The 13,049-nt window shown below is 33.1% G+C and overlaps 2 protein-coding genes across 3 annotated transcripts; one reads left to right on the top strand and one right to left on the bottom strand.

Annotated features, from left to right (window-relative positions):
* Positions 1-300: 300 nt before the first annotated feature.
* Positions 301-2,523, bottom strand: LOC140863523 (F-box protein At1g47056-like). Of its 2 annotated transcripts, XM_073267005.1 has the most exons (2): positions 1,458-2,523; positions 301-1,340 (listed from the first exon to the last, which is right to left on the bottom strand). In XM_073267005.1, exons 1-2 carry the CDS (start codon positions 2,463-2,465, stop codon positions 663-665), a joined length of 1,686 nt encoding a protein of 561 aa, XP_073123106.1. In that variant the 5' UTR covers positions 2,466-2,523; the 3' UTR covers positions 301-662. The 2 variants fall into 2 exon arrangements, with proteins under 2 accessions (XP_073123106.1, XP_073123105.1); XM_073267004.1 differs by having other exon boundaries at positions 301-2,523.
* Positions 2,524-9,011: 6,488 nt separating this feature from the next.
* Positions 9,012-10,770, top strand: LOC140865623 (cyclin-D3-3-like). The gene is made up of 4 exons (XM_073270311.1): positions 9,012-9,664; positions 9,741-9,939; positions 10,028-10,155; positions 10,269-10,770. Exons 1-4 carry the CDS (start codon positions 9,188-9,190, stop codon positions 10,491-10,493), a joined length of 1,029 nt encoding a protein of 342 aa, XP_073126412.1. The 5' UTR covers positions 9,012-9,187; the 3' UTR covers positions 10,494-10,770.
* The last annotated feature ends 2,279 nt before the right edge of the window (positions 10,771-13,049 follow it).

A 13,049-nucleotide genomic window follows, 5' to 3' on the forward strand; every position in this document is an offset into this window, starting at 1 on the left:
TCTCTAAAAGATAACCTTTTGTATTCCGAGTTCCTGGGTAATTTTTTTATTGGGCGTGATCTTCTAGTTGATTGAAGATCAAGGTTATAGTTCTTGATCCATATTTGAATAAGAATTTTAAATGCTTGGTTTGAATTATCTATAGGAGTGAATCATTGTTATTATTATTGATCATCAGATAATCCGAAATTCGAATAGGGAGGTTATGTGGTAAAATTAGGAAATGATGGACTGCAGAACTTTTAACAGTATAATCTTTGCACTTCAACAGTGATTACAATTCCAATGAACAATCATAGCTAAACCAAATAAGATGTTCGGATATCGTATTATCGCTTGTTTACATTGATAATCAGAACCTCAAAATGGAAGGAACAAGGAATAACCAAGCACATATTCAGCAAGCCAATATAAAACCACAGACCAGAGAATTTTTAAGGCCTCGTATACTTGGGGAGGTGGAGTGATAACAAGAGTTCATACATTTTTGAACCACAAATTCTACCTAAGAAGCAAGAACCAATATCAGTAGTTACCATATATATCAAGATTCAATGACATTCAATTAGCTTAACTCTAGATTGTGAAGATCATGGGGTGGAATTTAACATCATCTGAGTACATACACCGAACTAGAATGCAAACTAACCGGACCAATAGCTTTAATTCCCCACAGCTACTCTACCCGAGTTCCTTCCAAGATTATTCCGGCCCCGGCCACGGCCACCAAGGCTTGACCATCTCCTGAGCGTGCAAGCCACCAAGCTCCTCCCTGAAAAAGCCCCTAACCTCATCTTAAAGGACATTGATCTCCCGGTACTGTTAGATGCAATGTTGACATCCCTATTTCCTCCATCAGATGGAGGAATATCAGCACCACCAATTTCTTGCTCAATGCCACCGGCTTCAGGCAATTCGGGCATGATGGTATCCAAATTCACTGCAAGTGAACCTCTACTGGCTCGCAACCAATCTGCTCCCTCAGAAGTCACCCCTCTGCACTTCTTAACCTTCACCTTAACAAGGTTAGGGCATCCGCCAGCAAGTGCTTCCATGCCATGATCTGAGACAGGACAGCTCTTGATGCACAACTTCTTCAAAGCAGTACATTTTTCAGCAATGCAATAAATCTCAGCATCTCCAACGGTTTCGCTCCCACAAAGCGCTAATCGTTCCAGATTCTGGCAATTTGTGGCCAACTTTGCTAAACTCAAATGTGTAGGATTCACGCCTATCAAAACCAGCTCCAGCAGATTTGGGCAGTGAGCAGCAACCGCAATTAACCCATCATCACCTATTCTATTTGTTTTCCATCCATCGATGTGAAGCTTCCGAAGCAACTTACATTTCACAGCAATACATGCAAGTCCAAAATTAGTACACTCGGGGGTTTTCACCAAATGCAATACTTCGAGATTCACACAATTCGATATAGCAGAAAGACCACGATCGCTTACCTGAAGCCTCTCCAGATGAAGCTCTACAAGTCCAATTATCCTATCCGCGACAATTTCAAGCACCTTATCCCAATCCCCGGAACACCTAAACAACTTCAAACTCCTCAAATTTTTCGCCCCAACGATCAACTGCCCGAAACACTGCCCGTTGTAAAGATCCTTCAGACAAATAACCCTCAACGATCCAGAAGCTTTTCCCGGCCGAATGGGTTCGGCTGCGGCCCCATCAGTAATACCTCGCAACCGCTTCACTGACAATTCCTCAAGAAGCCCACAATTTTCAAGCAAAGCATTCATACCTTTTGCCCCAAAACTGCAAGACCCACAAGAGAATTTCTGCAAATTCTTACAGTTCTCTGCGAAACTGGTCATCCCATCGTCAGTTAGTTCGCGGCAGGCACGAAGCTTCAATCTTGTGAGGTTCGTGCACTTTTGGGAGATCTGAATCAACACATCGTCGCCAATGCTGACAGATCTGCGATCACATTTCAGAGCAAGCTTGGTGATCGCATCGAAACGAAGAAACAATCGAGGGAAAAAATTAGTGAGCTCGGACTGCGCATTGAGAGACAGACGGTGGCGACTCTGCCCCTCGATTCTCAGCCAGCGGCGACACACCAGAGACGAGCGCTTCCGGTCACCTGAAGAAAGTGAGTGGAAAACATACGCCAAGCACTCGTCAGGGAGATCCAACGTGAAGTCGTTTCCATCGATGAAGTCATCTTGGAGTGTAGTGGCAGAATCAGGATCCTCGACAACCTCCATCGCCACCGCCGGGGAGGAGATCATAGCCGCGGCGGGCTTAGGAGATCTGAGCTTGGAGGTGGAACCTGATTGGCCCATCTGCGACGGAGGTGTAGTCTTTCGATTGCACCTTCTCGGGAGCTTTTCACCAATGCACAGCAAGCTAATCTTTTGATTTGTGAAAAAAGGGTGTTTTCTTTTCTTTTCTTTTTTCTTTCTTCTTTGGGTTTTTTCAAGCTTTTGGATTATCTTTACGTTAATCATAGAATAAAATAATCATCTTTAATTTGGGATGATTGAGGTTTTGAAAACGTGAATGGGATTCTAAAGAAATGATAGAGCAGCATTTGAATTAATGGCATTACTTTTCTAATTATATACGTAATGAACGCGCAATAAAACATAATTTATTAAATTTCTCCTTTTCATTTAATTTTGTTTGAATTATGTCATTTCCTTAATAATTAGCGCATTGTTAATGTGGCAAAAAAATAAAATTAAATTAAAGTTCACTTGATTAATAATAAAGACAAGATATCCGACTTAAATGTAAATCGATTTGACAATCTTATGTAAGTAACTAGATAAGGAATTAATAATGGTGAGGAAAAAAAGATAATGAATTAATAATAAATAAGTAGATTTATTGTGAAACGGTCTCACGAACAGATCAACCATTTTCATATTCACAATAAAAAGTAGTATTTTTCGTTTATATATGTTCATATCTATATCATGTTACCGTCTCACATGAGTATTGATGATAATAAATACATATTAAAAATATAAATAAAGTTAACTCGTGTCACTAAAGCATATTCACCGTGCCCTGATAATGCATGCAACTTGTCAAGGCAATATATGCTAGATTATTATAATTATAATATGTAGCTGGATAGAAATTCAATATTTTCAGCTTCTTCTCCCATTGATCATTAATTTGTCAATTTTGGTCAACACGTTTAGCATTGGACCATACATTTGACATGAAAAGTGAAAACACTCGTCACCAGATTGTTCTTCTTTTTTTTTTTTTCTACTTTTTTTTTTCCTCAAAATGTCACCAGATTGTTCATATAGGAGGATTTGAAATTGAGAAAGGATTTAAATGTGCATTAAAAACTACCATGATCACTAAAAAAAATAACTAGTTGAGATTTTAATCCACTATCCAATGAATTTAATCAAATAAAACAATGAATATGTTATTATGAATTTCACATACATCAATCCAACCACAACATGATGGAATCTCATTTCTTTTATTCTTTTAAACCCATGGCTGCTCGAATTTGAAGGCCATGTAGCGTCTGCCCGATGTTTACCAAATATCCTGGACTCAGGTCCATCCATGTACAAGGCCCACACTCAACATAAGCTCAAAAGAAATTTGAAAATAAAAGCCCATACCAAAAGGGGCCGTGATATCAGTTTCAGTATAGGTTCTCCAATTAGTGGTCCAATAGATAATCAATCGATCGAGTTGTTATTTGTTGCTTCTAACAAATTTACTCTACTTTTGTTCTTATATTTTTCAGTTTTTATTTGAAATTATAGCCCTTCAAAGGATATCGGAGTCAAAATTAAATTTATACCCGCAGAGGTAAAAGTAGCAAAGGAGATTGCCACTTCACATACTTTTAGCATAATAATGGTTACCATAATTATTTTTGTATATATATATAAAATATTTCCATTTTTCAGACAACACAATTGTAGTTTCATAAAGCTAAACTTTTTTGTAATCTTATCGATGTAAAAGTACTATAAAGACAACAAAAGAATACCACGAAATTTACTGGTGAAACCTCACATGCAAATATCATTTTTGTTTTCACCCCTTGGATAATTCTCATGCCAGATATCGCAAGACAAATATATGAACCGATGCATGCACAATATATGCTCCAATTAATTCACAAAAAAACAAATTAATTTCTAGCTCCTTCCATATATATAGTAAAAGTGAATGAAAAATCCTTCCCGCATGCACGATCCCCATCTTACAAGTCCTTCTCCCAAAACTCATGTCGGAGTGTGGGGTTAGTTTGAGATTCAATTATTTTTTTAAAAAGTAATAAAAAAAAAATAAAACATTAATATATAATGGTAATTAATATAAGATTTATATTCTTAAATCAAATATAGCTCGATAAAAATAAAATAAAATTCCCGAGGACTTGAAAGGAGCAGTTCAAATGATATGATGCTGGTCCTACTCCTCAACCTCACTCACACTCGTAGTGAAATTACAACAGCTAGCTATTGGGCAGAATTATATATGGTGTCACTTTTTGACTGCTTTGCATGCTGTGCTTGTCTCCAATTATCAAACCCCTTTTCGATCATTTAATCACACACACATTTGTATGTATGTACGTACGAATACCTACAATATCAATGAATTGATATAGGTGAGTTATTCCAATTGAAAAACTAACCGGAGTGTAGGTCGATTCGTTCATATATATTAAAAAAAAACTACGAGTTTCTAAAAATAAAAAAAGAAAAAGAAAACATTTCAATATTTTGAGTTTTGGAACGAATATGTACTAAAATTCGGGAGATTATTTATGAACAATGAGTTCCAATAAATATCCATCTTGACTTGTTATATATATAATTAGTTTATTATGTTATGGGCCATATATAAAAATGAACTGCAAGGTTTTGACTAGCTAGCTCACACGAACGACGCATGTAGTAAAAGAGTTAATTAAGCTATATATGTTTTCACCGCTTAAAAGACAGAAATAATAATGGTGGGAAAAGACATTAAAGCTGCGGGTCAAGCTGGTAATAAAGGGGTGGCCACTGGCCGGGTGGGGGACAAGTTGTGAAATAGGAATTATATATATATGATTACATTTTTCATTACGATCGTGCATGACAACTCTTTAATTATATGCTACTTAATATATATTAACATTTAATTTTCTCATTAATCTAATTCAATGCGAAAAGCTTTCCATCATAAAATTACTCGATCATTAATTGTGTGCAAATTGGCGAGATTTGGTTATAAAATGGAGAAGTGCACAGATACTTAATTAGCGTGAAATGTGAACCAATTATGTATATATGTTCCATGTGATGAAACTATTAATATATGGTCAAATGAGCATGGTACGGTCCACGGATGGTGATAAAATTGAATTGGATAGGGTAATTATATATGAATGAATGGTGATTTTGAATGGAAGAGTTTGGGCCATGTGTATGCCTACCCATGGATCGATGATTATACAAAATGCAATTATTACATCCAAACATATATATGGAGAAAGAAACCAAAAGTATGGGGAACGCATGCATTGGCAACTTTCCAATGTTGACCAACCACACTCTCATGCTAATTTAATTTTAATATGCCATGCATTCTGGTTCCCCATTCGATGCAAATATGCAATCATTCACAATGAGACATGCATATATTATACGAGAGTCGACGATCCAGATGGGATCACAGTCACAGAACGTGATAGTTTTTAAATATATAGATGTCAAAAGATTTATATGGAAGTTTCCATTTTGTAATTACAATTTTATATCATCTATACAAAATATCAAATTAATCATCCTCCAATTCTCTGAATTCAGCCGAGACTTGCAGCAAAACATCTAATTTGCATGTTAATCCTGCTGACATTTGGAGATTGAGCTTTTTTAAAAAAGTAAATTTGTATTCACGTTTTTTGTACTTTACTATGTATGGGAATATGGGATATTATTTTTACCTTCTTGTGTTATGTAGTAATTTTTAAACGGATAATGTAATATAATTTTTTTAATACATAAAATATAAAAGAGATGAATGCAAATAACTCGTCTTTAAACGAATAAATCATGTGGACTTGTTTGCATAACAACTAGCAGATGTAGATTTGCGGGAGTATCAAGCACACGGTTTTTGGACTCATGCAGGATTCAAATTAAAATAAATAAATAAACAACCAATTCTCGGAGAAAATGAAGACTTCCAAATCTATATATTGAATCGGATTCCATGTTTCAAGTAACTTACAAAATATTGCAATGCTTACAAAATAAATTATGAAATCAATTATTTACTGTTATATAATTGGTGTGAGTATTAATTAACAATGTTAGGAATAATTAAGCAATAGTTGTTATATAATTTTCATGTGTCAAATATAAAAAATTTCACCCGTTTCAAATATATAGTTCACGTTTCATGTTTGATATTATTTTATCAATTATTTTCCAATATGTCTCATCATTAAATACATTAAGGAAAAATTACTTTTTTGGTCATGCATGTATGTTTGTCAATTTGCGATTTTGATCCTCTCTATATTTTAAGATTACAATTTTAGTCCGCTAACTTTATTTTTTTTTTTTACAATTTTAGTCCTTTTTTCCTATGTGCCGCTGATGTGGCACCAATGTGGAGCTGATGTGCATAGTGTCACGTAAGCATTTTCAAAGAAAAAAACTAAAATTGCCAAAAATCAGAACATGCAGAACTAAAACTGAAATATGAAAATATAGAGGACCAAAATCGCAATGTAACAAATATACAGGACTAAAATTGCATTTTTTCCATACATTGATCACTAATTCTAATAATTTTTTAATTAAATTAAAATATTTATTAAATAAAGATAAAATTGAAATTTTTTTTCTAGAATTTACGTTTCTAGTAACTTTTTAAATTTATGTAAATAAATATATATATATATATATATATATATGATGTTGGGGTTATACTTTAGTTGGGTTTGTAATTTGACGGTGACGTGTAAGTTGTAACAAACACATTCACGTTTTCTTCTCCCGGCCCGTAGCATTGTATCATAAAATTATTATTCATGTATGTTATAAGAAAATAACTAGTGTTACAAGGTCTAATGTCTATAAGTAAACTTTCAATATATCCAAGAAGAAAAGTATTTAATCCCGTCAAAAAAAAAAAAAGAAAGAAGAAAAGTACGTATTTAATGGAAGTTGTCTATTTGACTATTTTGCTTGGAAAATATCGATCTCATTTGGATATATAGGGTGATTCCAATACTTTATACAGAATAATAGTAAAATAAAACAACCCTATTTCTAATCATTTACATCTAAAGAAATAAAGCATGTCCGACAGTAAATGATTTTAGCTTTACTCTTTTTTTTTTGTTAGTATAGACAAAAAAGTATGCGATTCCAGACAATACATTTGTTCAAAAATTTGAGGAAGTTAATGATTACAATAGTAAAAATGTTATTGTTATTGTGAAATATATATAAACAAAATGTGCAAATTGAAGTGGTGGATTATACAATGCAGTTGTTGTACTTGTAAGAGAATATTATTTGTAATCATTAAAAAAAACTTGATTTTTATATTTTAATTTAAAGAATTACTTTTGTGTATTTCTTAAACACAAATTATGTATTAACTTATACTTAACTTAATTAAAATTCAAAATCTAGTCATATGGTGATTATGATTCTTCAAAATAAAGTGATTCTAATAAAAAAGTCAATGTTAAAATCATTATAATCACTTATTTGTCAAACACTATCCAACTTTGATTTTTAAATTTTCATATTTGTTTCTAAACACTAACAACTTTTGATTTTTCTTTAATTTTTTATAATATATAAATTTAATCACTTTTATAAAAGGATAATTTTTTGCAAACACTATTTAAGTCTCATTAATTACGTTAATTCTGTCATTTATCTGAAGAGAATTAAACTGTCTCATCTTAATAAAAGTTTCTGGGCACTTATTCTATCTAAACCGAAGAAAAAGTTGCACAAGTTCAATCGGTCGAGTTCAAGTTATTCTAAAGTTAATATCATTTACAGTTGATCAAATAACACATATTTTATGACATTAACAGTATCAATATTATTACAATATGAGATCTACTAGGTGCCATTTCAATGAATATTGCTCGTTAATGATATACATGTGGGTCCCGCATCATGGGCCCAATTGATACGGATTTTTGATGTTCGAAGACTCACGTGACCCTAGCTATTTCTTGTGTGGCCCATTGCTATAAGGGCCTAAGCCCGTATAAATAACAAATTAAGATTCCTCTGCACAAGTGGCTTGAATACGCTGAATTTTTAGGATATTAAATTATTTTTCAACTTAAAATCAATGAATTTTTGTATTCCAATTTCCAACTCAAGCCACTCTTTTAACTTTCCTAATTCAAAATTAAGTTTAAAAAATATTATAAATAATAATATTTATAAAGATGCATTTTATTATAAAATAATGTATAATGAAAATACTTAATTAACGTACAACAAAAATTATGCAAGTACAGCTAATGTTCTCATTTCATAGGAGAAACTAGTCATATTTTTTGGGCATTCAACCTTCCTCAACCCATCAAAATATTTCCACTTCTCTCTAAAAGTTACATTCTTTTAAATACATACATATATATATATATATAAATTTCAACCCTATTTATAGGCATATTGTATACGTGCTCTAATCACTTTTAGTTGATTAGCACATACATAAAAAAACATTTATAATTTAAAAATAAAATCATAATAATAAAAAAATCTTGGCAAAAATTCACGTAAAATGGTCTCACGCGTCAATTTTGTGAGAATGATATATTATTTGTGTTATCCATAAAAAAATATTACTTTTTATATCAAAAATATTAGTTTCTTATTGTAAATATGATTATATGGGTAAAATTAATTCGTATCACGGGCACATACTCAAAAATCTTGGAAGTAATTTGGTGGGCATCATGCCATACTAATTAAAAGAGACCACAGCGCGCACCAAATCCCACAAAGCAATAAAAATACAATCTTTAGTCATTTCCTATAGCCTGTCCTTTCCTCAGCTCCCCCCACTCTCAAAAGTCTGCACCTTCGTCCACTCCTCCTCATTGGGATGGCGCAAAGTTCACATCTACGCCTCTCCTTCTCTATACTTATTTGACCACAATGAATGCAATCAGTCTTCCAACTCTTCTTCTTGGAAGAAGATCATGATTTCCTCCGGCCATCAACTAAACCAGCTTCCGTTGGGTTTGGATTCTCTGTATTGTGAGGAGGAGCAATGGGATGACAATGGAGAAATAATCGAAAGAAGCTTTTTTGCACAAGGAGAAGGGGAGAGCTTGGAACCCACGGCTTTTGTGGAGCTGTTGGAACAGAACGATGATGAGTTGAGAGCATTACTGCATAGAGAGCAGGAAAACCAACTGTACGATGGATTTTTGGAGAAGTGGTGTTTGGTTAAGGATAGGCGTGAGGCGGTGGAGTGGATGCTAAGGGTCGTTGGATATTACTCGTTTTCTGGTCTCACTGCGGTTCTTGCAGTTAACTATTTGGATAGGTTTTTGTGTAGCATTAATCAGTCCCACACAGAGAAGCCGTGGATGGTTCAGCTTGCTGCAGTGGCTTGTCTTTCTTTGGCTGCCAAAGTCGAGGAGACCCAAGTTCCACTTCTTTTAGACCTCCAAGTAGGCACAATTTTCTTGTTATTGCTTGATTCTGTGTGATTAAAGATTTGAATTTGATTCGACTTTTTGTGTTTAGGTGGATTCCAAATATGTGTTCGAGTCAAAAACCATTCAAAGAATGGAGATTCTGATTCTCTCTACGCTTAAATGGAAGATGAATCCTGTCACCCCACATTCATTCCTCGAGTACTTTTCAAAGAGACTTGGATTTAATAGCCATCTCTGTAAGGACTTCCAAGACAGATGCCAGTGTTTGCTTCTATCCCTCATTTCCGGTAAAAATAATAATTCGAGCTACATCTTTTGACTCCAATTTCCATGAATGTTTCCTAGATTAAATTTTTGTTCTATTCGTGCCTGCAGATTGTAGATTCATTTCTTATCTGCCTTCTGCATTGGCCTCTGCCACAATGCTGTATGTTATTAGCAGTGTTGAGCCCAGCATTGGGGTGCAATATCAAGATAAACTAGTGACCATTCTCGGAACTAAGGTATATTTTGTCCTTGTTCTAATTCACAGCAGAAGAAAACTTAATGTTCCTCAAATCGTAGAATCTTTATAGTTACAAGTTCAACTCAGAATTAATCAGAGAAATTGAAACAGGAAAAAGTGGAACACTGCTGCAGGCTAATACAAGATGTAGCCACCAGCGTCCACTTCCTCTCAAGAAACAAAAGAAAGTTTGGATCTTTCCCCGGAAGTCCCACAGGAGTCATGGATGTTTCATTCAGCTCTGAAAGCTCTACCAATGATTCGTGGGCAGAGGCCAAAAATCCTTCGGTTTCATCCTCACCGGAACCTTCGTCCAAGAAAACCAGACCCAATTAATCATCTTAGTTCATTGCCTATTTAATTAAAATCTGTCATAAAGATTAGAGAGCAATTTGTCGAATAATATGTGTACGAATCTAATGTTAAATGCCAGCCATCTTTGCAATTCAATCACCCACCTTCATGTAGGAGTATCATCATATTTGAACCAGGGCCAGGGGTCGTTTTTGTGTATATTTTGTCTCTCTCTCTCTCTCTCTCCTTGTATGAAGGGTGGGGCATGGAAATCTTGTTGGGTCTATTTAGAGGCATAGATGGTTGGCATTTTATTTGGATGAAGCAAGAAGATGAGCATAAAATACTTCTTTTTATTAATATTATTATTATCTATTGTTCGGATTATGATAATAAAATTGTTTCACTTGCCTATATTTGGGATTATTAGACTTTTCTTCCCTGATACTCACAATATCAGCAAATCAATTTTTGCTAAGCTTATCGTTACTAATTGTATGTTACAATGCAATTTGCAACACATGATCGTATGTAATTAATTGAGATCAGATCATCAAACATTGGACTTGCATGAAAATTGATAAGGCACTTATATATATATATATAATATATATATATATAAATCATGTTATAAAAAATTTGAGTTATATTTGTGCCAACATCATTGGTATTACAAGAAGAAGACAACGGATGGGAGGGCATGCATGAATACTTGATTAATTTTGTGAATGAAGGGAGAATTTGTTTGTATATGTAGGATTGAATTGGATTTTTAGAAAGGCGTTTTGGATATTTAAATGGGGAAAGATTTCAAAGTGTTAAATTTGTTTGCATGTGATGTGAGGGGAAGAGCTAATTGTCGGCCACTGGGGTTGGATTTGCAATATCGTTTTCCAGGTTTGACCTTTCTCAATTTTTTATATTGCAAAAAAAAAAAAAAAAAAACCATACAATTACTTGCTATTATTTCATTTCATCCTAATTAATCACCTACATAAAATACGTGGATGAAATTATCTATATATTATAATAATTTTTATACATTATGTAGTAAAGTAAGTTACTTAATTGGAAAGGTGTGACTAGTTTCGCGCTTCAAATACATTCTAATGGTGAACATGAAGGGTTTTATAGTCATTTTGTCCAATTGTAATTGTAATCGTTATTACACGCAGTGATATCATTAATAACCATATATAAAATTTTCATTAACATGTAGATAATTATATTACACCCGTTATGCCACTGAAAGCAAAAAAATAAAATAAAAAATTGTATCTTAATTGTATATCTTTAAAGTAAATACGATTAATTAAAGGGGATGTACATTTAAGAAAAATGTTATATATATGTGAAGTTGTTAAATTATCTGAATGAAGATATTTTTTCGGTAATGCACGTGAAATAATTTTATAATATCGAAAATAACGTATAACCAAATATATACATGTAACATAACTCCATATTTAATTATCTATTCGGAAGTGATTTAATGTACTGATGATGAAATACGAAGATTGTTAAAGTATGATTTAAGAATAAAATTTGTTAGCATTAAAGGTGACGAAAAGAGAGGTGTGGAATGTTGAAAACGGAGCGCGGCGTGTTTTGATTTACAATATATAAATATCTTTTGTTTATTGCTTTTGGTAGGTAGAACAATGGAGACTTTATGTTCATAAAATCAACGAACAAAATACCATGCTACCGGGGGACATTTATTATCAGATACATATATATATACACACACATACATACATACATACTACCATGTCCAAATATATAAATATAAATATTATATATTAATTAATTAATTAAAAGATGGTTGGTTCTTATAATTATTTCCCTACGCTAGCTCATCCTTTTGACCTAGGGAATGAATGCATGCTAATGTCCTAATGCTTTTCCTTTTTTCCTTTTCGCCTTCGAGTAGATCCAGTATTTATTAAAGGAAAAGATAAAAGTGAGTATATTTCAAAAACGCAATAATCAGGTTGATATAAATTATTAATTTTGTGAAAGTAAAAGTAGCTTCTAAGTATGAACGAAACGGGTACAAGCACAAATATTCTGGGACTAAGATTTTTTAAAATTGAAATATTTTTTATAATAAAAAATAAAAATCACAAGCATATTTTTGATATCCTAAAATTTGAATCAAGAGTGAATTGTCCTAAAATCCCTAATACCTTTCCTAACTTTATTAGAACTCCTTAGGCAAAAGATTCTTTACTATAACTCCCTAGGACCACCAAACTTGAATATTTTAATATTTAATTCTTGTGCTGGATTTATGCTAATCTATGCTTGAAATCTATAGGTTATATGCTTAACTTGTAAAGGTTTTATGCTTGAATCTGAAGATTTTGTGCTCATTTGTAGTATAAAGAATTATGCGCAAAATTGGTATCAAAGCTTTAGGTTAATTATTCAGACATAATATTATTCGTTAATTCACGCTTTTCTTTGTTGAGTAGAAGATTTTACAAAAAGATGACTTCAAACGAAGGTTTGAATCAAGAGAATTTTATTCATACGAAATCCTATAAACAAGTTAATCTATTCACAATAGATTACTTACAACAGGTTGCGACTAAT

This window comes from Henckelia pumila, chromosome 4, assembly GCF_033568475.1.
Source record: "Henckelia pumila isolate YLH828 chromosome 4, ASM3356847v2, whole genome shotgun sequence".
Taxonomy (NCBI): domain Eukaryota; kingdom Viridiplantae; phylum Streptophyta; class Magnoliopsida; order Lamiales; family Gesneriaceae; genus Henckelia; species Henckelia pumila.